General features: G+C 56.0%; 1 protein-coding gene across 1 annotated transcript; it reads right to left on the reverse strand.

The window, feature by feature from the left end:
- Positions 1-25722, reverse strand: LOC129705575 (E3 ubiquitin-protein ligase TRIM21-like). Its single transcript, XM_055649178.1, has 6 exons — positions 25277-25722; positions 12141-12236; positions 9570-9827; positions 4139-4161; positions 3196-3329; positions 1-1078 (listed from the first exon to the last, which is right to left on the reverse strand). Exons 1-6 carry the CDS (start codon positions 25640-25642, stop codon positions 558-560), a joined length of 1398 nt encoding a protein of 465 aa, XP_055505153.1. The 5' UTR covers positions 25643-25722; the 3' UTR covers positions 1-557.
- Positions 25723-27375: the final 1653 nt, after the last annotated feature.

Genomic DNA, 27375 nt, shown 5'->3' on the forward strand with positions numbered 1-27375 from the left:
TTTTTAGAAAGAACAAGTCAGATGCTCAAAGCCTACAGCTCCCTCGAGGATGAGTTGGAATGGGTCAGCATGGACACAGTGGGCCGAAGGGCCTGTTTCCCATCTGCACAGCTTTATGACTGAGCACTAATTGTGTGGAGGTGGAATGTGGAATTTGGCTGGGTGGTTTTCAGTGCTGAGAAAGATTTGTGGTGATGAATGGGCCACTAGAGAGGCATGTGATGGGTGTTTTGTATAGAAACTGGAAGTGGTTTACTTTTATAGAAAATGATGCAGCGTACTGGAGTAACAGCGTGTAGGACAACATCTGTGGAGATTTGTGTAACATGTGTAATAGCTGGCGCTTTGGTGGCGTTTTGGGTCAGTAATCTTTAGTGGGTTAGTTTAATCTGTTTAAGGTGTGAGCTATAAATGAAGCGAGATAAACTGAACTAAAGGCCGTGGAGAGTGGGCTGGGTTAATTCACTTACTGAGCGGTGAGGGACCTGGTGACAGACACACCCTCCCCTCCCCGGGCATTGCGGGACAGAGAGCTGACCCTTGTGGGGCGGGTTGTTTCAGCAGAGTTTGAGGGAGGAGTTTCCAGAGCAGGAGAAGGCGGGGTAGACGGGCTCGGTGAATGCGGTGTGGAAGGTGTGGAGGTGGCGGTGTTGTTCTCCAACCTGGTAGAAGGCCAGAGTGCCGCCCTCGTAGTCGAGCTGCAGGCGCACCCTGCTGGTGGCGGGGAAGTCCAGCAGGTAGGCGTGCTGGTCGCAGTGGCAGGCGGTCAGCGTCCCGCGGTAGAAATACAGGCACCACGACTTGGGGCTGCTGGTGAAGTAGGAGCCCAGGCCGCCGCGCTCAATGCTGCCATAAGCCACGCCGGCCCCCCACGCCACGCCTCCCGTCCGCACGTCCCACGAGTGGCAGCCCGCCGTGAAGCTCTGCGCACACAGCACCTGGTGCATGTTCTCAAACATCTTGGAGTTGTGCCACGAGTTCTCCCCCATGTAGCCAAACATCACAGTCTTCTCATCCTCCGACACGTTCAGCAGCCAGTACGCAGAGTCGGGGTCCAACGTCAGCGAAGACCACTGGGCTGGGGGAGGAGGACACCAGCGTTACCCTCACTAGCTCAGGAACAGCACGGAAACAGGCCCTTCAGCGCAACTTGCCCACGCTAACCAACAAGCCCCATAGTTATAGTTGTACAGCACGGAAACAGGCCCTTCAGCCCAACTTGCCCCATAGAGTTATGGTGGTACAGCACGGAAACAGGCCCTTCAGCCCAACTTGCCCACGCCAACCACCAAGCCCCATAGAGTTATGGTGGTACAGCACGGAAACAGGCCCTTCAGCCCAACTTGCCCACGCCAACCACCAAGCCCCATAGAGTTATGGTGGTACAGCACGGAAACAGGCCCTTCAGTCCAACTTGCCCACGCCAACCAACAAGCCCCAAAGAGTTATGGTGGTACAGCACAGAAACAGACCCTTCAGCCCAATGTCCATGCAGCACGGAAACAGGCCCTTCAGCCCAACTTGCCCATGGCGGCCAACTTGCCCCATCAAGCTAGTCCTACCTGCCTGCATTTGGCCCAGATCCCTCTAAACCTTGATGGATACAAAAAACTGCAGTAACCCAGCGGGTCAGGCAACATGTCTGGAGAAAAGGAATAGGTGACATTTCAGGTCGGAGCCCCTCCTTGGACTATAAACCAACACCTCCACATTCTCCAAACCTTTCCTATCCATGTACCTATGCAAATGTCTTTTAAACGTTGTCAGAGTACCTACCTCCTCTGGCAGCTCATTCCATATACCCACCACCCTCCTATTGCTCCTTAGATTCATATTAAATCTTACCCCTCACAATAAACCTTTCTCCTTTGGTTCTTAATTCCCCATACTCTTGGTAAAATAATGTCCATCCGCCCTATCTATTTTGCTCATGATTTTGTACACCTCTATAAGATCACGCCTCCTGTGTTCTAAGGAATAAAGTCTCAGCCGGCCTCTCCCTATAGCTTAGGCCCTCAAGTCCTGCACTCTATCCAGTTTAATGACATCTTTCCTATATCAGGGAGACCAAAACTGAACACAATACTCCAAATGTATCCTTGTCAACACCTTGTTCAACTGTGGAATTCTCTGCCTCAGAGGGCGGTGGAGGACGGTTCTCTGGATGCTTTCAAGAGAGAGCTCGATAGGGCTCTTAAAAATAGCGGAGTCGGGATATGGAGAGAAGGCAGGAACGTGGTACTGATTGTGGATGATCAGCCATGATCACATTGAATGGCGGTGCTGGCTCGAAGGGCCAAATGGCCTCCTCCTGCACCTACTGTCTATTATCTATTGTAACTTAATGTCCCAACTTCTTTATTCAATATACTGACTGATGAAGGCCAATGCTCGCAGTGGAAGCTGAGCCCTGGAGAAATATTGGGCATTGGATAACAATCTTGGGAGGATTCTCCACTCCCCAACTTGGAAGAGAGGATGAAGCAGAGTATTTTATTCTTGTGTAAGGGAATGGAGAACCAGAGGGCTTAGGGTTAAGGTGAGGTGAAAGATTGAATAGGGACCCGAGGGGCAACTTTTTCACACACGGGATGCGTATATGGAATGAACTGCCAGAGGAAGTAGTTGCAGCCGGCACTATAACGATATTTAAAAGGTAAATGTTTAGAGGGATATGGAGCACACAAGGTAAGGTGGGACTAGTGGAAGTGGGCAAGTTTGACCTGTTTCTGTACTGTACAACTCTAAACCTGCAACTACTTTGAGGATATAACCACAGGGTAGATCAGGGTGGACCAGTCGACATGGTATAGGTGGGCATTTAAAAGGCATTTGGTGCAGTTCCAAACAGCTACACACCAGGTTCTATACACTGAAACAGGCCGTTCAATTCAAGTTGTCCATGCAGACCAACAAGTCCCATTTTGCCCACATCCCGCTAAACCTTTCCAATTGTACCTGTGCAATGAAACATTGTTCATGTTCCTACCTCCAGAGCTCTCTGTGTCAGCCTCTTCCATGTGACAAACTTAACCTTCCACTTCCCCCCTAAAAATTGAGCCCTCTCACCGATGACCCTCAGTTCAGACTTCCCCCTGGAGTGCTGGGACCAGCCTGGCCATCCAGCTCATGCTGATGATTTTGCCCATCCTCTTGCTCCCGTGTACACAAGTCCCAGCCTCCCCGCTCACTTACTGGTGGTTCCCAAGATGGCCGACTGGTACATGAAGGAGCTTCTCAGGCGTTTCTTGATGGCCTCCGGGGCACTGCACAGGTTGAGGACCAGCTTCGGGACTTCGGGAGTCGGCACCTTCTCCTCCTCCGCAACTCTGCAACAAGGCGAGGTCTTCATCAGACAACACTGCGCTCCCTTCGCAACTAATCCACCCTCTCCCGCCCTCCCCAGAGCCGTGCATCACAAAGAGGCCCTCTCCGCATGGCGTCATTGAACAGGCCCTTCAGCCCACAATGGTCCTTGCTGAACACAAGGCCAAGTTAAATTAATCCCCTCGTCCTGCACGTGATCCATATCCCTCCATTCCCCATATATACAAGTGCCTGTCCAAACGCCTCTTAAACGCCACTATAGGATCCCCATCCACCACAGCTGGCAACATGTTCCAGGCACCCACCACCCTGTCCTTTAAACCTGCTCCCTCTCACAAAGCTATGCCCTCTACTCTTTGACATTTCCACACTGAGGAGGAAGATGGTTCAGTCTACACTATCTAAGCATCTCATAATTTTGGAAACTTCAATCATGTCTCCCCCTTCAGCCTCTTTTCCCGGAGAAAACAACCCAAGTCCATCCAATCTGCCTTTATAACCAATGCCCCCTAATCTCTTCCACACCCTCTCCAAAGCCTCCACATCCTTCCTGTAATGGGGTGACTAGAACAGCGTGCAATGTCCTCTCCCCTTAGCCTCCCTCCTCAGCTGCCTTGCCTACACAAGAGAGAGGGGGAGAATGTGCAAACTCCAGCGCCAGAGGTCAGGGTGGCACCTGGGTGCAGCAGTTCTACCCGCTGCCGACTGTTCCACTGTGTGAGCACGGCTTTTGTTTTCTGTGGTGTGGGAACGCAGAGACCCTGCTAACACCGTGAACCAACCCCTGCAGCAGTGACTGAAAGACACTTACTTCTGGAGGAGCTGGCTGGATTCCTGTGAGGGGGGGGGGGAGGAGGAAGGAGAGCAGAGGTTAATTAAATCACAGCCAGACTATAAGAGGGAACATAAAACACCACAGCACCAGAAAATAGGCCCCTATTTGGGTTCCTGCATATCCATGTGCCCATGCACAAGCCTCTCAAAAAACCACGATCATGTCTGCCTCCACCACCACCCCTGGCAGCATGTTCCAGGCACCCACCACCTTCTGTTTGAAAATAACTTGCCCCACACATCAACCCCCTCTCCCCTCCCCTACACCCCCTCCCTTCCCTCTCCCCCTCCCCACTCCCCCCATCCATCCTCTCTCTCTCTCTCTCTCCCTCTCCTCCCCTCCCCACTACCCCCTCCTCCCTCTCCTCCCTCCTCTATCCCCCCCCCCTTTCCCCCCCCTCCTCTCCCCACCCCCCTTCTTCCCCCCCCCCCCCCCCCCCGTGTGTGTGTGTGTGTGGGGGGGGGGTTAGTGTGCGTGTGAACTGCAGTAACCCCCCCCCCCCCAAACCACGTGTTGGGGGAACAGACCCAACGGGTCTGCACTTGGTCTAGTCTCTCTTAAATCTCACCTTAACGTTCTGCCCTCCAGTCTTTGAATTTCCACTCTGGGAGAAAGATTGAATGGCCACATTGCCCTTGCCTCTCACAACTTGTCTACATTTACCTGGTCACCCCTCACTGCAGACAGTTGAGGATGTGCAAAGGGCTGTTTATTGTCACGTGTACTAATTAAGGTAGAGTGAAACTCGAATTACCGCACAGCCACACTAAAAAAAAAAGCAACAAGCCTCACAACTACACCAAAGTTAACATAAACATCCACCACAGCGGATTCCCCACGTTCCTCACTGTGATGGAAGGCAATAAAGCCTAATCTTCCTCTTTATTCTCCCGCGGTCGGGGCGATTGAAGCTCCCGCTCGAAGCCTCCGCGCCAGGGCGATCGAAGCTCATGCTAACCAGGGACCGTGAGCTCCACGATGTTATGTCCGCAGGCTCCTGCAGTTGGAGCTCCCAAAGTCAATCTCCAGCAAGAGGCCACCAACTCCTCAATGTTAGGCCGCAGTGTGGACGGAGATACGATATAGAAAATAAATCGCATCTCCGTTGAGGCAAGAGATTAAAAATCGTTTCCCACAACAACCCCCCGCCCACATAAAACATACATTTAACACATACTAAAACAAAGAAGGAAGGAACAGACATACTGTTGGCAAGGCAGTCAATGCTGGCCCCATCCGGATGTAGGCCAATCCATCCACACAGATCAGACTACCATCCACCTTCACTTCCCTTCCCTCAACGACTTCCGCCCAGTTGCACTTACCCCCATCATCACCAAGTGCTTCGAGAGGCTGGTCCTGGCACACCACAAAGGCTGCCTACATTGAATCCCTATCAGTTTGCCTACCGCAAGAACAGGAGTACGGAGGATGCCATCTCAACGGCACTTCACTCTGCCCTCTCCCACCTCGACAACAGAGACACTTACGTAAGAATGCTGTTCATCGATTACAGCTCAGCATTCAACACCATTATATCATCAAAACTGATCACCAAACTCGGTGACCTGGGCATCGACCCCTCCCTCTGCAACTGGATACTGGACTTTCTAATCAACAGACCCCAGTCTGTTAGGTTAGACAAGCACACCTCTTCAACCCTCACCCTGAACACCGGCGTTCCACAGGGCTGTGTGCTGAGCCCCCTCCTCTACTCCCTCTTCACCTATGACTGCACACCTGTACATGGTACTAACACCATCATCAAGTATTGCAGATGATACAACGGTGATTGGCCTCATCAGCGACAACGATGAGTTGGCCTATAGGGAGAAGGTCCAGCTACTAGCAGCATCGTGCGCTGACAACAACCTGGCCCTTAACTCCAAGAAGACCAAGGAGCTCATTGTAGACTTCAGGAAGTCCAGAGGCGGCACGCACACCCCCATCCACATCAACGGGACGGAGGTGGAACGTGTTTCCAGCTTCAGGTTCCTGGGAGTCAACATCTCCGATGACCTCTCTTGGACCCACAATACCTCAACTCTGGTCAAGAAGGCTCACCAGCGTCTCTTCTTCCTGAGGAGACTGAAGAAGGTCCATCTGTCTCCTCAGATCCTGGTGAACTTCTATCACTGCACCATCGAGAGCATCCTTACCAACTGTATCACAGTATGGTATGGCAACTGTTCTGTCTCCGACCGGAAGGCATTGCAGAGGGTGGTGAAAACTGCCCAACGCATCACCGGTTCCTCACTCCCCCTCCATTGAGTCTGTCCAAAGCAAGCGTTGTCTGCGGAGGGCGCTCAGCATCGCCAAGGACTGCTCTCACCCCAACCATGGACTGTTTACCCTCCTACCATCCGGGAGGCGCTACAGGTCTCTCCGTTGCCGGACCAGCAGGTCGAGGAACAGCTTCTTCCCTGCTGCTGTCACTCTACTCAACAACGTACCTCGGTGACTGCCAATCACCCCCCCCCCCCCCCCCCCCCCCCGGACACTCCTCCCACAGGAAAAACACTATGTCTGTATACATGTAAAAAGATTTATTTATTGAAACCATATGCTATGTCGCTCTTCCAGGGAGATGCTAACTGCATTTTGTTGTCTCTGTACTGTACACTGACAATGACAATTAAAGTGGAATCTGAATCTTGAATCTGAATCTGAATCTCCATCTACACCACGCTGCCCCGGGAAAGTAACCAGCAAAACCAAGGAGCACTCTTCTCCTGTCGGGCAGAAGCTTGGAAGCATGTACCTGCAGATTGAGGAACAGCTTCTTCCTCAATTTTATCCTACCTGAGCAACGATGGGCCATTATGGGCTCCAGCTTTCCTGAGGTCATCTGTTGCTCGTCCTGATGTGTTCTGCCCTTTTCCCACCTCTAGTTTCCCACTCCTGTGCTCTCGTCTGAAGAAGAGTTCCAACCTGAAACGTCCCTGACCCACTGAGCTACTCCAGTACTTTGTGTCTATCGTCTGTATAAACCAGCATCTGCTGTTCCTTCCTACACGTTGAACAGACTTCTCTCGGATGGATGTATTCCTGATCTCCCAATCCACCTGGTTGCTGCCATATAACCATATAAACCATATAACAATTACAGCACGGAAACAGGCCATCTCGGCCCTACAAGTCCGTGCCGAACAACTTTTTTTTCCCTTAGTCCCACCTGCCGGCACTCATACCATAACCCTCCATTCCCTTCTCATCCATATGCCTATCCAATTTATTTTTAAATGATACCAACAAACCTGCCTCCACCACTTCCACTGGGAGCTCATTCCACACCGCTACCACTCTCTGAGTAAAGAAGTTCCCCCTCATGTTACCCCTAAACTTCTGTCCCTTAATTCTGAAGTCATGTCCTCTTATTTGAATCTTCCCTATTCTCAAAGGGAAAAGCTGGTCCACATCAACTCTGTCTATCCCTCTCATCATTTTAAAGACCTCTATCGTCCCCCCTTAACCTTCTGCACTCCAGAGAATAAAGACCTAACTTATTCAACCTATCTCTGTAACTTAGTTGTTGAAACCCAGGCAATATTCTAGTAAATCTCCTCTGTACTCTCTCTATTTTGTTGACATCCTTCCTATAATTGGGCAACCAAAATTGTACACTATACTCCAGATTTGGTCTCACCAATGCCTTGTACAATTTTAACATTACATCCCAGCTTCTATACTCAATGCTCTGATTTATAAAGGCAAAAGCTTTCTTTACCACCCTATCTATGTGAGATTCCACCTTCAAGGAACTATGCACGGTTATTCCCAGATCCCTCTGTTCAACTGTATTCTTCAATTCCCTACCATTTACCATGTACGTCCTATTTTGATTTGTCCTGCCAAGGTGTAGCACCTCACACTGCACTTTTTCTGCAGCTGTGACAATAGACCTTTTGCTGTTGCGCGACCTGACTGTACTCGTGTGCAGTAAGTGTGATTTGACTGGATAGTGCGCAAAGATATTCAGCTTCAGTAGACATTAGTTTAGTTTTAGACATACAGCGTGGAAACAGGCCCTTTGTCCAGTGACCCCCGTACAGTGGGACTATCCCAACGTTTAAGAAATAGATACATGGATAGGACAGGTTTGGAGGGATATGGGTCAAACCCAGGCAGGTGGAAGGAATGTGGGTGGGACATGTTGGCTGGTGTGGGCAAGTTGGGCCACAGGGCCTGTTTCCACACTATCACTCTATGACACTGACACTATCCTACACGCTAGGGACAATTTTCAAACACAATTAACCTACAAACCTGCATGGAGTGTCTTTGGAGTGTGGGAGGAAATGGAACGCCTGGAGGAAGCCCAAGGGAGAACGTGCAAACTCCGTACAGACAGCACCCATAGCCAGGATGGAACGCAGGTCTCTGGCGCTGTGAGGCAGCAACTCTACTGCTGCATGTGCCTCGAGATGTGATAATAATATACTAGTCTCCAACCACCCCCCCAGAGAAAACACACCAGCCAAGTGTTCGAGCACGTTTCTGAGCCCTGCGCGTTATCAGAGGGAGTGTTGGAGGTGTTGTACCTGCTCCAGCCCTGGTCTGGCCTCTGATCTCAGTCCCAGCTCTGCCAACCCAAGTGGATTATCAGAGGGTCACCCCACGATGCATGTTTCTGTGGTCACGGGGAGGCCCCAACGAAGCTCCCGCCCCAGAGGACAGGACTGTGCGGCCATGGTGTTGTAGCCCATTCTGTGTACCCTGTGGAAGGGAGGCATGTGTGGAGGGGCACAAAAATGCTGGAGAAACTCAGCGGGTGCAGCAGCATCTATGGAGCGAAAGAAATAGGCAACGTTTCGGGCCGAAACCCTTCTTCAGACTGATCGGGGGGGGGGGGACAAGAAGGGGAAAAAGGAAGAGGAGCCCGAAGGCTGGGGGATGGGAGGAGACAGCAGGGGGACTGAGGAAGGGGAGGAGACAGCAATGACTAACAAAATTGGGACAATTCGATGTTCATGCCCCAGGATAACTGGGGTATGAGTGTTTGACCAATTTCAGGTGCTGCTCGCGGTGCATGGAGAGTTTGACCCGGGGTAGACTGGGGTGTGGTTTGAAGTGCTGATAACGGGTGAGGTTTGGACCCGCCGGATAACGGGTGAGGTGTTTGACCCGGATCGCCCAACCTGAGCTTTTGACCCGGGATAATGGGTGAGGTTTGACCCGGGATAACGGGTGAGGTTTGACCCGGGATAACGGGTGTGGTTTGACCCGGGATAATGGGTGAGGTTTGACCCGGGATAACGGGTGAGGTTTGACCCGGGATAATGGGTGAGGTTTGACCCGGGATAATGGGTGAGGTTTGACCCGGGATAACGGGTGAGGTTTGACCCGAGGTTTGACCCGGGGTAACGGGCGAGGTTTGACCCGGGATAACCCGCAACCACACCTGTACCTGGATAAACTGCAGAGGGCCTTTCTGCACCAGGCTTCGTGTCTCGTCATCAATCAGCTTGATCTGGTTCATCCTATGTATCAACTCCTCCTCGCCGCTCCTCCTGCTCGGCACCAACACCTTCTCCCCCTCAATTAACACACTTTTCTCCCCCTCAGTGTCGATCACCTTCAGTGCACACTCCTCATCCTCCTCCAGACACTTCCTCCACTCCGTGAACTTCTTCGTCAGGTTTCTCTTCAGCTGGTCGATCTGTGTCTGGAACGGCAAAAGCCGGGAACGATTACGCCAGTGGCCGGCGCGCCCAGCAACATGAGGGTACAACCCCTCCGAATCCCACAGACAACATTGCAGATCCTCAAAAGACCAGGACGGGACCTTCACAGTGAACAGTAGGGCCCTGGGGAATGGTGTAGAGCAGAGGGATCTAGCAGTGCAGGTACATAGTTACCTGTAAGTGGCATCACAGGTAGATAGGGTGATGAAGAATGCTTTTGGTACATTGGCCTTCATCAGTCCGGGTATTGAACATAGAATGTGGAAACAAAGAACTGCTGGTCTTTTATACCAAAGAGAGACAACAAGTCAGGCAGCATCTCTGGAGAAAATGGATGGGGTAACGTTTCAGACTGAAGAAGTGTCACCCATCCTTTTTCTCCAGAGATGCTGCCTGACCCGCTGAGTTACTCCAGCACTTTGCGTCTATCTATTATTGAGCATAGATATAGGGATGTTAGTACATTTGTACAAGGATTTGAGTATAAGAGCAGAGAGATTCTACTGCAGTTGTACAGGGTCTTGGTGAGACCACACCTGGAGTATTGCGTACAGTTTTGGTCTCCTAATCTGAGGAAAGACATTCTTGCCATAGAGGGAGTACAGAGAAGGCTCACCAGACTGATTCCTGGGATGGCAGGACTTTCATATGAAGAAAGACTGGATAGACTCGGCTTGTACTCGCCAGAATTTAGAAGATTGAGGGGGGATCTTATAGAAACTTACAAAATTCTTAAGGGGTTGGACAGGCTAAATACAGGAAGATTGTTCCCGATGTTGGGGAAGTCCAGAACAAGGGGTCACAGTTTAAGGATCAGAGGGAAGTCTTTTAGGACCGAGATGAGAAAACCATTTTTCACACAGAGTGTGGTGAATTGTGGAATTCTCTGCCTCGGAAGGTAGTTGAGGCCAGTTCATTGGCTGTATTTAAGAGGGAGTTAGATGTGGCCCTTGTGGCTAAAGGGATCAGGGGGTATGGAGAGAAGGCTGGTACAGGATACTGAGTTGGATGATAAGCCATGGTCATATTGAATGGCGGTGCAGGCTCGAAGGGCCGAATGGCCTACTCCTGCGCCTATTGTCTATGTTTCTATGCAAGACGTTGGTGAGGCCACGGTTGGAGTATTGTGTTCAGTTTTAGTCATCCTGCTGTATGAAGGATGTTGTTAAAGCTGGAAAGGGTGCAGAGAAGATTTACAAAGATGTTGCCAGGACTCGAGGGACTGAGCTACAGGGAGAGGCTGGTCAGGCTAGGATTCCTTGGAGCGCAAGAGGCTAAAGGGTGATCTGATACAGGTGTATCACATATTTTACCCAGAGTAGAGTAGTCAAGAACCCGAGGACATGGGTTTAAGGTGAGAGACGAGAGATTTAATAGGAACCTGAGGGGCAGCTTTTTCCACACAGTGGGTGGGTGTATGGAACGAACTGCCAGAGGAGGCAGTTGAGGCAGGGACTGTAACTGTGTTTGGACAGGTACAGGGATAGTAAAGATTTAGTGGAGGTGACATGATGTTCTACACAGATGCTGCCCAAGTTACTCCAGCAGTCTCTCTTTAGTAAACCAGCATCTACAGGTCTTTGTCTGTAAGATTGAGTGGGATTAATCTGGGCCAAACGCAGATAAATGGGATTAATCATTTGGGCAGGTACATGGATTGGAAAGGTTTAGAGCGCTGAAGTCTCAGGGGAGTTCTGAGGTACAACCCAGGACGTTATAAGGAGGAAATAGTTGAGAGATGCAGCATGGAAACAAGCTTCAATCCATCAATCACCCATTCACACAGTCCCATGTTGCCCCACTTCCCCACTCCACTCCCTACACACTAGGGGCACCAGAGTCCAATTCACCTACAAACCCGCACGTCTTTGGGATGTGGGAGGAAAACCGGAGCACCCGGAGGAAACCCAGGCGGTCACAGGGAGAACGTGCAAACTCCACACAGACAGCGCAGGGTCAAACCTGGGTCTTTGGCGCTTGCGAGGCAGGAATAACTTCTGGAAAGGGGGACAGACCCTTTACCAGCCGCATCACACTGACGCCCGAATAGCTGGAATCGGAAACTCTGCTCCCTCCTCTGTCGCACCAGCCATGACTGGTCACATCTATACAGCTGCTGAAGCACGCTGCCAGACACTCTAATCCCGTGGTATTCCTGCACTGGTGTCCAGATCCCAAATCTTTGTTCCAGTGGGAGCTCTGGGCCACAGGAGCGCTTGCCAGGTTTCATCCAGTCGCCCATTCCCACAATTTTCCCGGACCAAAGTCGGCACCCCCCCCACCCCCCCATCTACCTTTATGTCCGACTCTGAGATTGCCATGTCCTGGTGCTTGAAGTGGCAATCCTGCTGGATTATACGCAGGTTCTCAACTTCCTTCTTCAGTTTCTCCTGTGGAGATGGTTTCAACAATTTAATGAAGAAAGGGAGATGCATCACAGCATGGTTTGGGAACAGCCCCATCCAAGAATTGTAGAGGCAGCCCAGACCAGCACACAAACCAACCTCCCTTCCATTGACCCCATCTACACTTCACGCTGCCTCGGCAAGCCAGCAGCATGATCAAGGTAGACAAAAATGCTGGAGAAACTCAGCGGGTGCGGCAGCATCTATGGAGAGAAGGAAATGGGCAACGTTTCGGCACGAAACCCTTGCGTTCCATAGATGCTGCTGCACCCGCTGAGTTTCTCCAGCATTTTTGTTTACCTTAGATTTTCCAGCATCTGCCATTCCTTCTTAAGCATAATTAAGGACCAGATCTCACCCCCGGTCACTCCCTCTTCTCCCCTCTCCCATCAGGCAAGAGGTACAGAAGTGTGAAAACAAATGCACACCTCCAGATTCAGGGACAGTTTCTTCCCAGCTGTTAACAGGCAACTGAAGCATCCTATCACCAACTAGAGAGCGGTCCTGAGCTACTATCTAACTCATTGGAGATGATCGCACCATCTTCAATCGGACTTTACCTTGCACTAAACGGTATTCCCTGTATCCTGTATCTGTACACTGTGGAAGGTTTGATTGGAACCATCTATAGTCTTTCCGCTGGGCAAAGGCAGTCTTTTATCTCCAGGCAAGGGGAACCAAGAACAAGAGGGAATAGGTTTAAGGTTGGAGGGGGGAAAGATTTAATAGGAAAAACACAGATTACTGGAGTAACTCAGCAGGCCAGGCAGCATCCTTAGAGAACATGGATAGATAACTCGACCCAAAACGTCACCTATCCATGTTCTTCAGAGATACTCCAGCACTTTGTGTATTTTCTTCTTTATAAATCAGCATCTGCACTTCCTTGTTTCTACAAAGATAGGAATCTGAGGGGCAACTTTTTCCCACATAGAAGGTGGTAGGTAGGGAGCGAGCTTCCAGAGAGAGTAGTTGAGGCAGGGACTAATAACATTTAACATTCACCTGGACAAGTACATGGAAAGGAAATATTTAGAGGGATATGGGCCAAATACAGGCAAATGGGAGCAACTTAGACCGTTATTGGTGGTCCATTTTGGTGACAAAAACGGGAAAGCAGATTATTATCTAAACGGATGGCCGATTGCTTGAATTGGCAGGGGAGATGCAGCGACTTCCCTGGGTGTTTCCATGGTACACCATTTCATTGAAGGTAGGCCCCATGCAGAATTGTGCAGCCCAGGCAGTAAAGAAAGCGAATGGTATCGGCAAGTTACCTTTCATTGCAAAAAAGGAACTTTGAGTATGGAGCGAAGGGGAGGTTCTACTGAAACCCTTGCTTTCCAGGGTCTTGGTGAGACCACACCTGGATTATTGCGTACAGTTTTGGTCTCCCAATCTGAGGAAGGACATTATTGCCATAGCGGTGTTCAGAGAAGGTTCACCAGACTGATTCCTGGGATGTCAGTACTGTCTTATGAAGAACAGATTCAGGGACTGGATAGACTTGGTTTATACTATCTACCTAGCAATTTCGGATCTTGATCAGGGGATCTTATACGTTAAACTGTATCCAAAATTCTTAACTGTGGGGGTTGGACAGGCTAGATCCGCTGGGCAAAGATTGTATCCCGATGTTGGGGAAGTCCAGGACAAGAGGTCACAGCTTTAAGGATGGAGGGGAAATCCTTTAAAACCGAGATGAGAAGAACTTTTTTTCACACAGAGGGTGGTGAATCTCTGGAACTCTCGGCCACAGAGGGTAGTTGAGGCCAGTTCATTGGCTGTATTTAAGAGGGAGTTAGATGTGGCACTTGTGGCTAAGGGGATCAGAGGGGTATTGAGAGAAGGCAGGTACGGGATAGGTAGGGAGCGTTGGATGATCAGCCATGATCATACATTTAAATTGGCTGTGCAGGCTCGAAGGGCCGAATGGCCTACTCCTGCACCTAATTTCTATGTTTCTATGTTTCTATGTTATTCCCTGTATCCTGTATCTGTACACTGTGGAAGGTTTGATTGGAATCATCTATAGTCTTTCCGCTGGGCAAAGGCAGTCTTTTTTCTTGACCAGCATGGACAAGTTGGGCTGAAGGATCTATTTCCATGTTGAATTGCACTATGACTGAAGAAGAGTCTCGACCCCAAACCACCCATTCCTTCTCACCGGAGATGCTGCCTGAGGAGACTGAAGAAGGTCCATCTATCTCCTCAGATCCTGGTGAACTTCTACCGCTGCACCATCGAGAGCATCCTTATCAACTGCATCACAGTATGGTATGGCAACTGCTCTGTCTCCGACCGGAAGGCACTGCAGAGGGTGGTGAAAATTGCCCAATGCATCACCGGTTCTTCGCTCCCCTCCATTGAGTCTGTCCAAAGCAAGCGCTGTCTGCGGAGGGCGCTCAGCATCGCCAAGGACTGCTCTCACCCCAACCATGGACTGTTTACCCTCCTACCATCCTGGAGGCGCTACAGGTCTCTCCGTTGCCGGACCAGCAGGTCCAGGAACAACTTCTTCCCTGCCGCTGTTACATTACTCAACAACGTACCTCGATGACTGCCAATCACTCCCCCCCCCGGACACTCCTTCCCCCAGTAAAATTGCACTACGACGACTGTACATATATATATTTTACTGCTCATTATTCTATGTTCGCTCTTCTGGGTGAGATGCTAACTGCATTTCATTGTCTCTGTACTGTACACTGCACAATGACAATAGATTGCATCTGAATCTGCCCCGCTGAGTTACTCCAGCTTTTTGTGTCTATCATCAACTCAGTGACTATATTGTATCTCGTTATTGCTGCCCTTTGATTAGTTCCATATCTCTGTGCTCCCTGGTCCATTATCCTCGAAAACACAATTAAAAATGAAACTGTTGATGCCATTTTCCCTCCTGTGTATAACCACACAGTAATGTCACTAAAATAGTGATAATAGACAATAGACAATAGGTGCAGGAGGAGGCCATTCAGCCCTTCGAGCCAGCACTGCCATTCAATGTGATCATGGCTGATCATCCCCAATCAGTACCCCGTTCCTGCCTTCTCCCCATATCCCCTGACTCCGCTATTTTTAAGAGCCCTATCTAGCTCTCTCTTGAAAGCATCCAGCGAACCTGCCTCCACCGCCCTCTGAGGCAGAGAATTCCACAGACTCACAACTCTCTGTGAGAAAAAGTGTTTCCTCGTCTCCGTTCTAAATGGCTTACCCTTTATTCTTAAACTGTGGCCCCTGGTTCTGGATTTCCCCAACATCGGGAACATGTTTCCTGCCTCTAGCGTGTTCAAGCCCTTAACAATCTTATATGTTTCAATGAGATATCTTCTCATCCTTCTAAACTCCAGAGTGTACAAGCCCAGCTGCTCCATTCTCTCAGCATACGACAGTCCCGCCATCCCGGGAATTAACCTTGTAAACCTATGCTGCACTCCCTCAATAGCAAGAATGTCCTTCCTCAATTAGGTGATCAAAACTGCCTCACAGTGCCCAGAGCAAACAAACATAATTGATGGTGCCCTCCCCTAATTCCCCATTTGATGGTGCCCTCCCCTAAGTTTTTGTAAATTACACTGTTGTAGTTAGCTTGAGTTAACGTACAAACATCTTTGAGATGTGGGAGGAAACCCGATCTATTCCGCTCATGATTTTATACACCTCTATAAGATCACCCCTCATCCTCCTGCACTCCATGGAATAGAGTCCCAGCCTACACAACCTCTCCCAATAGATCAAGATAATCACCAGTACAGAGAAACAGTGTTATAACTAGAGGGGAATTAGATGTTAGAGCTGCAGGAAGTAATATTATTACAGCGACTGACAAATAGGTTGCAGCTACAGTGTTACAGGCTATACAGGGATATATGTCACAGCTTCGGAGATAAAGGTGGTGCAGCCGGGAACAAAACGCGTTCAAGTTACAGGCAGATGGCCCACCCAGTCCACGCTGGAGTAACTAACTCAGCGGGACAGGCAGCATCTCTGGAGAGAAGGAATGGGCGATGTTTCGGGAGTGGATGGGTCTGAGGAAGGGTCTCAACCCGAAACATCACCCATTCTTCTCTCCAGAGATGCTGCCTGTCCCGCTGAGTTAGTTACTCCAGCATTCTGTGTCTACGTTTCGCTTACTACCCTTCCACACTAGTTCTACCTTATCCCGCTTTCTCATCCACTCCGGACAATTTACACTGGGCCGATCAACCTGCACGGTCTCCCGAAGATGCGATGGGGGAAGGAAACCCTCGGGGAGAACGTGCAAACTCCACACAGACAGCACCCGGGTCTCTGGCACAGTGAGGGTGCAGCTCTACCAGTGCGCCCCTGTAATTGTGCCTTACAGCACCTGCCCCTTCTATCAGTGCGCCCCTCTATACCGCTATCTACCCGTGCGCACCTCCATATCCCTTGCGCCCGTCTCTCGTCCCTCTCTGTATACCCCCCTCTCTTCCTCTACCCCCTCTCCCCCTCTCTCTAACCCCTCTCTCTACCTGCCTGTCTCTCCCCCTCTCTCTCCCCCTCACTCTCGCTCTCTCTCCCTCTCTCTCGCTCACTACCCCCTCCACTCTCCCCTCTACATCTCTCTCTCTCTACCCCATCTCTCTCCCTACCCCCTCTCTCCCTACCCCCTCTCTCCTACCCCCTCTCTATCTATCCCCCCCCTCCCTCTCTCCCTCTCTACCCCTTCTCCCTCTCTCTCCCCCCTGTCTCTACCCCTTCAACTCTCTCCCCCTCTCTCTACCCCTTCCCTCTCTCCTCTCCTCCTTCTCTCCCTCTCCTCCCCTCTTCTCCCTCTCTCCCTCTCTCCCCTCTCTCCCCCCTGTCTCTCCTCCTCTCTTCGCTCCCCCCTCTCTCTCCCTCCTCTCTCTCCCCCCCTGTCTCTCCCCCCCGTCTCTCCCCTCTCTCCCTCCTCCCCCCGTCTCTCCTCCCCCCCTCTCTCCCCCTCCGTCCTCTCCCCCCCGTCTCTCCCCCCCCTCTCTCCCCCTCTCTCTCCCCCCCCCTCTCCTCTCTCCCCCCCCCTCTCTCCCCCCCTCTCTCTCCCCCCCTGTCTCTCCCTTTGTCTCTCCCCCCCCGTCTCTCCCCCCCTTCTCCCCCCCTTGTCTCTCCCCCCTCCCTCTCCTCTCCCCCCCTCTCTCCCCCCCCCTCCCCCCCCCCCCCTTCTCTCCCCCCCCGTCTCTCCCCTCCGTCCTTCTCTCCCCCCTGTCTCTCTCCCCCCCTCTCTCCCCCCCGTCTCTCCCCTCCCACCCTCTCTCCCCCCCCGTCTCACCCCCCCCGTCTCTCCCCCCCCGTCTCTCCCCCCCCCGTCTCTCTCTCCCCCCCCGTCTCTCCCCCCCCTTCTCCCCCCCCCGTCTCTCTCCCCCCGTCTCTCCCCTTGTCTCTCCCTCCCTCGCCCCTGTCTTTCCTCTCCCCCCGTCTCTCCCCCCCCTCCTCCCCCTCCCTCCCCCCTCTCCCAGCATCTCTCTCCCCCCCGTCTCTCCCCCCCGTCTCTCCCCCTTGTCCTCTCTCTCCCCCCCGTCTCCCCCCACCCGCTCTCCCCCCCCTCTCTCCCTTGTCTCTCCCCCCCGTCTCCCCCCCCGTCTTCTCCCCCCCCGTCCTCCCCTTGTCTCTCCCCTCCTCTCCCCCCCTCTCTCTCCCTTCCCTCCCTCCCCCCCCTCGTCTCTCCCCCGTCTCTCCCCCCCGCGTCTCTCCCCCACGTCTCTCCCCCCCCCTTCTCTCCCCCCCCTCTCCCCCCCGTCTCCCTCTCCCCTCTCTCTCCCCCCCGTCTCTCCCCCTCCCTCTCTCCCCCCCTCTCTCTCCCCCCGTCTCTCCCCCCTCTCTCCCCCCCGTCTCTCCCTCTGTCTCTCCTCTTTCTCTCTCTCCCCCTCGTCTCTCTCCCCCCGTCTCTCCCCCCTTCTCTCCCCTCTCCTCTCTCCTCCTCTCCGTCCTTCCCCCCCCTCTCTCTCCCCCCCGTCTCTCCCCCCTTCTCTTCCCCCCTCTTTCCTTCCCTTCCTCCTCCCCTCTCCTCTCTCCCCCTTCCCTTGTCTCCCCCCCCGTCTCTCTCCCCCATCTCTCCCCTCCCCTCTCTCCTCTCCTTTCTCCCCCCTTCTCTTTCCCCCGTCTCTTCTCCCCCTCTCCTCTCCCCCCGTCTCTCCCCTCCTCTCCTCCCGTCCTCTCCCCCGTCCTCCTGTTCTCTCCCCCCGTCTCTCTCCCCCCCTCTCTCTCCATCCTCTCCCCCCTTTCTCTCCTCCTGTCCCTTCTTCCTCTCCTCTCCCCCCCCTCTCCCCTTCCCCTCTCCTCCCCTCCTCCCCCTTCCCCCTTCCCTCTCGTTTCCCCCCGTCTCTCTCCCCCCCTCTCTCCCTCTCTCTCTGCCCCTTTCCCCGTCTCTCCCCCCCCCGTCTCTCTCCCCCGCCGTCTCTCCCCCCCCCTCTCCCCTTTTCTCTCCTCTCCCCCCCGTCTCTCCCCCTCCGTCCGTTTCCCTTTCTCCCCTCTTCTCTTATCTCCCCCCCTCTCTCCTCCCCTCTTTTCTCTCTTCCCCCCCTCTCTCCTCCCTCTCCTCTGCCTGTCCCCTTTCTCCTCCCCTTCTGCCCCCCCCCTCCTCCTCCTGGTTTCTCTCCCCCCGTCTTCCTCCCTTCCTCCTCCCCTCTCCTCTTTTCTCTCCTTCTCCCCCCCGTCTCTCCCCCCCTCTCTCACCTTCCCTTCTCTCCCTCCCCTCCCTCTCTCTCCCCCTCTCTCTCCTCCCCGTCTCTTCCCTCCCCCGCCGTCTCTCCTCTCCTCCCCTCTCTCCCCCCCTTCTCTCCCTCCCCTGTCTCTCCCCTTCTCCTCTCTCTCCTTCCCCTCCTTCTTTCCCCCCCTCTCTCTCCCCTCTCTCTCCTCCCCCCCGTCTCTCCCCCCCGTCTCTCCTCCTCCCCTCTCCCCCCCTCTCCTCCCTCCCCCTCTCCTCCCTCTCCCTCCTCTCCCCCTCTCCGTCCTCGGTCTCTTCCCCTTCCCTCCTCCTCTCCTTCTCCCCCTCCTCCCCTCTCATCCCTCCCGTCTCCTCCCCCCCCGTTCTCTCTCCCCTCTCTCTCTCCCCCCTCCCTCCCCCCCCCCCTCTCTCCTCTCTCTCTCTCCCCCCCCCCCTCCTCTCCCCTCCTCCACTATATTTTCCTCCTCTCCCCCTCTCTCTCCTTCTCTCTCTCTCCCTCTCCTTTCTCTCTCACTCTCCCTCCCTCTCTCTTCCTCCCCCTCCCCTCCCTCTTCTTCTTCTTCTCCTCCCCCCTCCCTCTCCCCCCTCTCCTCCCCCCCCTCTCTCCCCCCGTTCCTCTCCCCCTTTCTCTCCTTCCCCCCTCCCCCTCTCCTCCTCCCTCCCTCTCTCCCCCTTCTCTCCCCCCCCCGTCTCTTCCCTCCGCCCCCTCTCCCCTTCTCTCCCCCCCCTTCTCTCCTCCCCCTTCCTCTCCCCCTCTCTCTCCCCTCATCTCTTCCTCCCCCTCCCCCTCCTTCCCTCCCCCTCTCTACCTCCCCTCTCCTCTCTCCCTCCCCTTCTCCTCCCTCATCTCTCTCCCTCTTCTCTCCCCCCGCTTTCCTCTCTCCCCCCTCTCTCTTTCCGTCTCTCCTCCCGTCTCTCCTCCCCTCCTCTCCTCTCTCTCTCCCCAACCCCCTCCTCTCCCCTCTTCTCTCCTCCCCCCTTCCCTCTCTTCCCCCCCCTCTCTCTCCCCCCCGTCTCCCCTCCCTCCTCTCCCCCTTCCTCTCTCTCCCCCCGTCTCTCTCTCCCCCCTCTCCCTTTTCTCCTCTTCCCTCTCCTCTCCCCCCCTTCTTCTCTCTCCTCCTTCTGCTCTCCCCCTCCTTCTCTTCCCCTCTCTCTCCTCCCCCGTCTCTCCCTCTCCGTCCCTCCTCTCCCTCCTCTCCTCCCTCTCCTCTCCTCTCCCGTCTCTCCCCTTTCCTCTCTCCCCCCCCGTCTCTCTCCCCCCGTCTCCTCCTCCCCGTCTCTCCCCTCCGTCTCTCCCTCTCATTGTCCTCTTTCTCCCCCCCCCTTCTCTTTCCCCTCCTTCTCTCTCCCCCCCTCTCTCCTCCCCCCGTTTCTCTTCTCCCCCCCGTCTCTCCCCCCCCTTCTCTCCCCCCCCCTCCTCTCCCCCCCGTCTCTCCCCCCCTCTCTCTCCCCCCGTCCTCCCCTCCCGTCCCTTCCTTCCCCCCGTCTCTCCCTCCCGTCTTCTCTCCCCTTGTCTCTCTCCCCCCGTCTATCTTCTCCCCCGTCTGCTCCCTGTCCGTCTCGTCCCCCCCGCTCTTCCCCTCTCCCCCGCCCCTCCCTTCCCCTCCCCCCCCGTCTCTCCCCCTGTCTCCCCCCCCTCTCTCCCCTCCCCCGCCCTCTCTCCCACCCCCCTCGCTTCCCCCCCCGTCCCCCCCCGTCTCGTCCCCCCCCCCTTCCTCTCCCCCCCCGTCTCCTCCCCCCCCGTCTCTCCCCCCCTCTTTTCTCCCCCCCCGTCTCTCCCCCCTTCGTCTCCCCGTCTCCCCTCCCCTCCCTTTCTTGTCTCTCTCCCCCCCGTTTCTCCCTCCCTTTCTCCCCCCCGTCTCTCCCCCCCCGTCTCCCCTTCCCCGTCTCTCCCTTCCCCCCTGTCTCTCCCCCCTTCTCCCCCCCCCTTCCGTCCTTCCCTGTCTGCTCCCCCCCGTCTCTTCCCCCCTGTCTCTCCCCCCCCGTCTCTCCCCCCCGTCTCTCCCGCTTCTCCCCTTCTCCTCCTCTCTCCCCCCCCTTCTCTCCCCCCCTGTCTCTCCCCCCCCCTCTCCCCCCCCGTCCTCCCCCCCTGGTCTCTCTTCCCTGGTTCTCTCCCCCCCTGTCTTTCCCCCCTCTCCCTCTTCCCTTGTCTCTCCCCCCCTCCTCTCCCCCCGTCGCTCCCCCCCTTCTGTCTCCCCCTCTCTCCCCCCTACTCTCCCCCCCCTTCCTCTCCCCCCGTCTCTCTCCCCCCCCGTCTCATCCCTTTTTCTCTCCCTTTGTCTCCCCCCCGTCTCTCCCCCCACTCCGCTCTCCCCCTTCCTCTTCCCCCTCCCGTCTCTCCCCCCCCGGTCTCTCCCCTTGCTGTCTTCCCCCCCTTCTCTCTCCCCCGTCTTCTCTTTCCCCCCTGTCTCTCCCCCAGTCTCCTCTCTCCCCCCCGTCTCTCTCCCCCCTTTCCCCTCTCCTCCCTCCCTCCCCTCTCTCCTTCCCTTTCTCTCTCCCCCCAGTCCTCTCTCCCTCCCCCTGTCTCTCTCCCGTCCTCCCTCTCTCTCCCCCCGTCTCTCCCCCCAGTCTCTCCCCCTCCCCCTTTCCCCTCCCTCCCCTGTCTCTCCCCCCCCTCTCCCCCCCTATCCCTCCCAGTCTTCCCTTCTCGGTGTCCTTCCCCCCCTCTCCCCATCCCTGCCTCTCTCCTTGTCTCCGCCCTTCTCTCCCCCCCGTCTCCTCCCCTCTCCCCCCCCTCGCTCCCCCGCCCCCCCTGTCCCCTCCCCCCCTCTTCTCCCCCTGTCTCCCCCCTTGTCTCCCCCCCTGTCTCCCATCTTCCCCCCCTTCCCTCCCTCCCGTTCTCCCTCCCTGTCGCCTCCTCCCTTCTCCTCCCCTGTCTCCCCCCTCTCTCTCCCCCTGTTTCTCCCCCCTTGTCTCCCCCCTGTCTCTCCCCCTCTCTCCCCCTGTCTTTCTCTACCCGTACACCCTTTCTCCCCCCTTGTCTCCCCCTTGTCCCCCCCCCCCCGCCTCTCCTCCCCTGTCTCCCCCCTGTCACCCCCCTCTCCCTTCCCCCTGTCCCTCCACCTCTCTCCCCCTGTCCTCCCTGTCTCCCCTGTCTCCCCCTTGTCTCCCCCCTGTCTTCCCCCCCTCTCCCTCTCTCCCCCCTCTCCTCCCCCTGTGTCTCCCCCCTTGTCTCTCCCCCCCTTCTCTCCCCCCTGTCTCTCTCCCCCCTTGTCTCCCCCCCTTGTCTCCCCCTGTCTCTCCCCCTCTCTCTCCCCCTTCCCTCCCCTTTTCTTCCCCCCCCTTCTCCCCCCCTGTCTCCCCCTTGTCTCTCTCCCTCTCCTCCCTCCCTCCCGCCTCCCTTCCACCCCTTGTTCTCCCCCTTTCTCCTCCTCCCACTCCCTCCTTCTCCCCCTCCTGTCCCTACCGGTCTCCCTTCCCTTGTCTTCCCCCCCCTTCCTCTCCCCCCTTCTTCTCTCTGCCCCCTTGTCCTCCCCTTGTCTCCCCCCTGTTTCCTCCCCCTTGTCCCCCTCGCCTCTCTCTCTCTCCCTTGTCTCTCCCCCTGTCTGTCTCTCCCCCTTGTCCCTCCCCTCTTCCTCTCCCTTCTCTCTCTCCCCCCCTGGCTCTCTCCCCCTTCTCCCGTCCTCTCTTCCCCTCTCCTCTCCCCCTTGTCTCTCCCCTTCTCTCCCTTCTCTCTCCCCTCTCTCCCCCCCTTCTCTCTCCCCCTCTCTCTCCCCCTTCTCTCGCCCCTCTCTCGCTCCTCTTCCCCTTCTTCTCCCCCCTCTCTCCCCCCTTATTCTCTCTCTGTCTCTCCTTCTCTCTCCCCCCTCCTTCTCCCTTCCCTTTCTCCCCTCTGTCTCTCCCCCTGTCTTCCCTCGGTCTCTCTCCCCCCCTTTCGCTCTCCTCCCTTTCTCCCCCATCACTCTCACCCCCCCGTCTCTCCCCCCTGTCTTCTCCCCCTTGTCTCTCCCCCCTCTCTCTCTTCCCCTTCCTTCGTCTTTCCCTGTCTCTCCTTCCTCTCTCTCCCCCCTTCCTCCCCCCTTCTCTCCCCCTGTCTCTCTCTCCTCGCCCCTGTCTCCCCCCCTGTCTCTCCCCCCTCTCCTTCCCCTCCTCTCTCCCCTTGTCCTCTCCCCTGTCTCGCCCCCCTCTCTCTCCCCCCTGTCTCCTCCCTGTCTCTCCCCCTCTCTCCCCCTCTCTCTCCCCCCTCTCTCTCCCCCTAAACAAAAAGCCTCTCCTCTCCCCTCTCTTCTCCCCTGCCCCCCCCCTGTCTCCCCCCTTGTCTCTCCCCTCCTCCCCCTCTCCCTCTCTTCTCTCCCCCTTGTCTTCCCCTCTCTCCCCTCCTTTCCCCCCCTCTCTCCTCCCCTTCCCCCTGTCTCCCCCCCTGCTCTCCCCCCTCTCTCTCCCCCCCCTCCCTCTCCTTCTCCCCCTGCTCCTCCCCCTCTCTCTCTCCTTCTGTCCCTCCCTCGCCAGGCCTTCCCCTGTCTCCCCCCCTAGTCTCCCCCCTGTCTCCCCCCTGTGTCCTCTCCCTCCCTCTCCCCCCTCATCTCTCCCCCCCCTGTCTCTCCCCTGTGTCTCCCCCCCCCTTCCCTCTCTCTCCTCCCCTGTCTCTCCCCCCTGGCTCTCCCTTCCCCTGTCTCTCCCCTCTCTCCCTCCCCTTCCTCTCCTCCCCCCTTGTCTCTCCCCCCCTGTCTCCCCCCTTTCTCCCCCCTTTCCTCCCCCCTCTCTCTCCTTCCCTCTCCCCCTGTCTCCCTCTGTCTCTCTCCCCCCTGTCTCCCCCCTCTTTCTCCTCCCCTCTCCTCTCTCCCCTCTGTCCTCTCCTCCCCTGTCCCCCCCTTTCTCTCCTCCCCCCCCTGTCCCCCTCCCTCTTTCTCCCCCCTGTCTCCCCCCTGTCTCCCCCCTCTCTCTCCCCCTGTCTCCCCCCTCTCTCTCTCCCTTCTCTCTCCTCCCTCTCTCCCCTTCTCCCCTCTTCCCCTCCCCCCTTCTCTCCCCCCTGTCTCCCCCCTGTCTCCCCCCCTGTCTCCCCCCCTTCACCCCCTCTCTCCTCCTGTCCTCCCCCCTTTCCCCCCCCCCTGTCACCCCCTCTCTCCCCCCTGTCTCCCCGTCTTCCCCCCTTTGTCTCTCCCCCCCTTGTCTCTCCCTCTTGTCTCCTTCTCCCCTGTCTCCCCCCTTTCTCCCCCCTGTCTCTAAACCCCCTGTCTCTCTCCCTGTCTTCCTGTCCCTGTCTCCCCCCCCGCTGTCTACCTCTTTCCCCCCCTCCTCCCCCCTGTCTCTCCCCCCTGTCTCCCCCCTCCCCCCCTTTCTCCCCCCTGTCCTTCTCCCCCTGTCTCCCCCTGTCTCCCCCCCCCCTCCCTTCTACCCCCCTTCTCTCCCCCCTGTCTCCCCCCCCTGGTCTCTCCCCCCTGTCTCCCCCCTGTCTTTCCCCCTGTCTCCCCTCCCCCCCTCCTTCTCCCCCCCCTCTCTCCCCCCCCCCTCTCTCCCCCTTCTCACCCCCCTCTCTCCTCCTCCTCCTCCCCCCTGTCTCCCCCTTCTCTCTCCCCTCTTCCTTCTCCCCCCCTCTCTCCCCTCCTGTTTCCCTCCTCCCCTCCCCCCTCTCCTGCTCCCCCTTCCAGCCTCTCCCCCCTGTCTCCCCTCTGTCCCCCCCTTCCCCCCCTCTCTCCCCCCTGTCTTCCCCCTGTCCCCTCCTCTTTCCCCCCCCTCCTCTCCCCTCTGTCTCCCCCTCTGTTCTCTCTCCCCCCTGGTCTCTCCCCCCTGTCTCCGCCCCTTTCTCTCTCCCCTCTCTCTTCTTCCCCTGTCTCCCCCCTGTCTCCCCCCTGTCTCCCCCCTTGTCTCCCCCCTTCTCCCCCCTTGCACCCCCCTGTCTCCCCCCTGTCTCTTTTCCCCTAGTCTCTCCTCCTCCCCCCCTGCACCCCCCCTCTCTTCCTCCCCCCTTCTCTCCCCCTTACTCACCCCCCCTGTCCTCCCCCCCTGTCTCTCTCCCCTCCTCTACCTACCCCCCCCTTCTCCCCCCTGTTCTCCTCCCCTGTCCTCCCCCTTGTCCTCCCCCTGTCTCCCCCTTGTCTCCCCCCCTGCTCTCCTCCCCCTGTCTCCCCCTCTCTCTCTCCCCCCTTCTCTCCCCCTCTCCTCTCTCCCCCTGTCTCCCCCCTGTCCTTCTCCCCCCTTTTTTCTCCCCCCTGTTCTCTCCCCCTTGTCACCCTCCCTTCTCCTCCCCCCCCTGTCTCCCCCCTGTCTCTCCCCCCCTTCTCCCCCCTCTCCCCCCTTCTCTACCCCCTGTCTCTCCCACCTGTCTCTCTAACCCCCCTGTCTCTCTAACCCCCTGTCTCTCTCTACCCCCTGTCTCTCCCCCCCTGTCTCTCTCTACCCCTTGTGTCCCGGTGTGTACCTTGAGCGAGTCCCGGGCAGTATCCAGCGATGTGACGGTGTGTTCCCGGTGAGTTCCACTGTCCATACACGATGTACACACACACTGTCCGTCCTGCTGACAGAAGAGTTGTAGGGGTTGCCCATGTTGGGGACACAGCCGCTCGGCCCGTCCACCTGTTGCTACTGTTGCTACATCTAGTGCGGGGAGCGGGGCAGTGACGGGGCCACTACAGGTGGGACAGTCCAGGCTTCCACCCAGCGCTGTATCCGAGTATCGGGCACAGTCGGAGCACAGGCGGTGACCACAGGGTAGACGCCGGGCACTGGCGGCCAGACCGGGGGAGCGGCACACGGCGCAGTCCGACGCCGGCACCGGGGTGTCCATGGGCGGCGGCAGCAGCAGAGTGACCGCGGGGAGCGGAGCCGGCAGCACAGACACAGAGAGAGGGAGAGGGAGAGGACAGGACAGGACAGGACAGGACAGGACAGGACAGGACAGGACAGGACAGGACAGGACAGGACAGGACAGCCCGGGGTTAACCCTTCCCCAGCCCCCAGCACCACACACACACACACACACACACACGCCCTTCGGCCCGGCCCCGCCCTGCTAGCCCAATGGACAAAAAACTGACCGCTCCTCCCACACACACGCCCAGTGTCCTCACCCCCCCCCCCCCACACACACACACACACGCCCTTCGGCCCGGCCCCGCCCTGCTAGCCCAATGGACAAAAACTGACCGCTCCTCCCTCACACACGCCCAGTGTCCTCACTCCCCCCTACACACACACACACATCAACTGGACCAACAAACAGCCCCTCACAACCCAATTGAGACCAGACAGAATGTGAATGGAGGAGTAGACTGGAGTTTAGAAGGATGAGAGGGCATCTCATTGAAACATATAAGATTGTTAAAGGTTTGGACACACTGGAGACAGGAAACATGTTCCCGATGTTGGGGGAGTCCAGAACCAGGGGCCACAGTTTAAGAATAAGGGGTAAGCCATTTAGAACGGAGACGAGGAAACACTTTCTCACAGACAATATCCCTGGAACGGGGTACTGATTGGGGATGATCAGCCATGATCACATTGAATGGCGGTGCTGGCTCGAAGGGCCGAATGGCCTACTCCTACACCTGTTGTCCATGTTTCTATCCCTCCCTCTGACTTCACAGTTCACTCCTCTTCTCGTCTGATCTGACCCCCTCTGTTCACCTCCAGCCTTTGTCACCTGCTCCACCCATCCACCATTCAACCCCCTCCTCACCTGTATCCACCCATCACTCGGCAAGCTTTGTCCCACCCCCACCTCTCTCCCTACTGCAATCAGTCCGAAGAACAGTCCCGACCCGAAACATCACCCATCTAAATTCTCCATGGATGCCAACTGACCTGCTGAGTTACTCCAGTGTGGAAACAGGCCCTTCGGCCCAACTTGCCCATACCGGCCAATAACGTTCCAGCCACGCTAGTCCCACCTGCCTGTGTTTGGTCCATATCCTTCCAAACCTGTCCCATGTACCTGTGTAGGAAGGAACTGCAGATGCTGGTTTAAACGGAAGATAGACACAAAATGCTGGAGTAACTCAGCAGGACAAACAGCATCTCTGAAGAGGAGGTATAGGTGACATCTTGGGTCGAGACCCTTCCTCAGACTGAAGGAGGTCTCGATCCGAGATGTCACACACTCCTTCTCTCCAGTGATGCTGCCTATCCCGCTGAGTTACTCCTGCATTTTGTGTCTACACATGTACCTGTCTAACTGTTTCTTAAATGTTGGGATAGTCCCAGCCTCAACTACCTCCCCTGGCAGCTTGTTCCATGCACCCACCACCCTTTGTGTGAAAAAGTTACCCCTCTGATTCCTATTAAATCTTTCCCCCTTCACCTTAAACCTATGTCCTCTGGTCCTCGATTCACCTACTCTGGGCAAGAGACTCTGTGCATCTACCTGATCTATTCCTCTCATGATTTTATACACCTCTATAAGATCATCCCTTATCCTCCTGCGCTCCAAGGAATAGAGACCCAGCCTACATAACCTCTCCCTAAAGCTCACACCCTCTAGTCCCGGCAACATCCTCGTAAATCTTCTCTGTACCCGCTCCA

This window comes from Leucoraja erinacea, chromosome 2, assembly GCF_028641065.1.
Source record: "Leucoraja erinacea ecotype New England chromosome 2, Leri_hhj_1, whole genome shotgun sequence".
NCBI classification, from domain to species: Eukaryota; Metazoa; Chordata; class Chondrichthyes; order Rajiformes; family Rajidae; genus Leucoraja; species Leucoraja erinaceus.

What these genes read in the sequence shown, in the direction of transcription:
- LOC129705575 (XM_055649178.1), bottom strand. Translation starts at nt 25,642, where the DNA reads ATGGACACCCCGGTGCCGGCGTCGGACTGCGCCGTGTGCCGCTCCCCC. An exon ending in CTGCCCGGGACTCGCTCAAG is followed by an intron (nt 12,237 to 25,276) that starts GTACACACCGGG and finishes CCATCTCCACAG; the next exon opens with GAGAAACTGAAGAAGGAAGT. An exon ending in TCTCAGAGTCGGACATAAAG is followed by an intron (nt 9,828 to 12,140) that starts GTAGATGGGGGG and finishes TTGCCGTTCCAG; the next exon opens with ACACAGATCGACCAGCTGAA.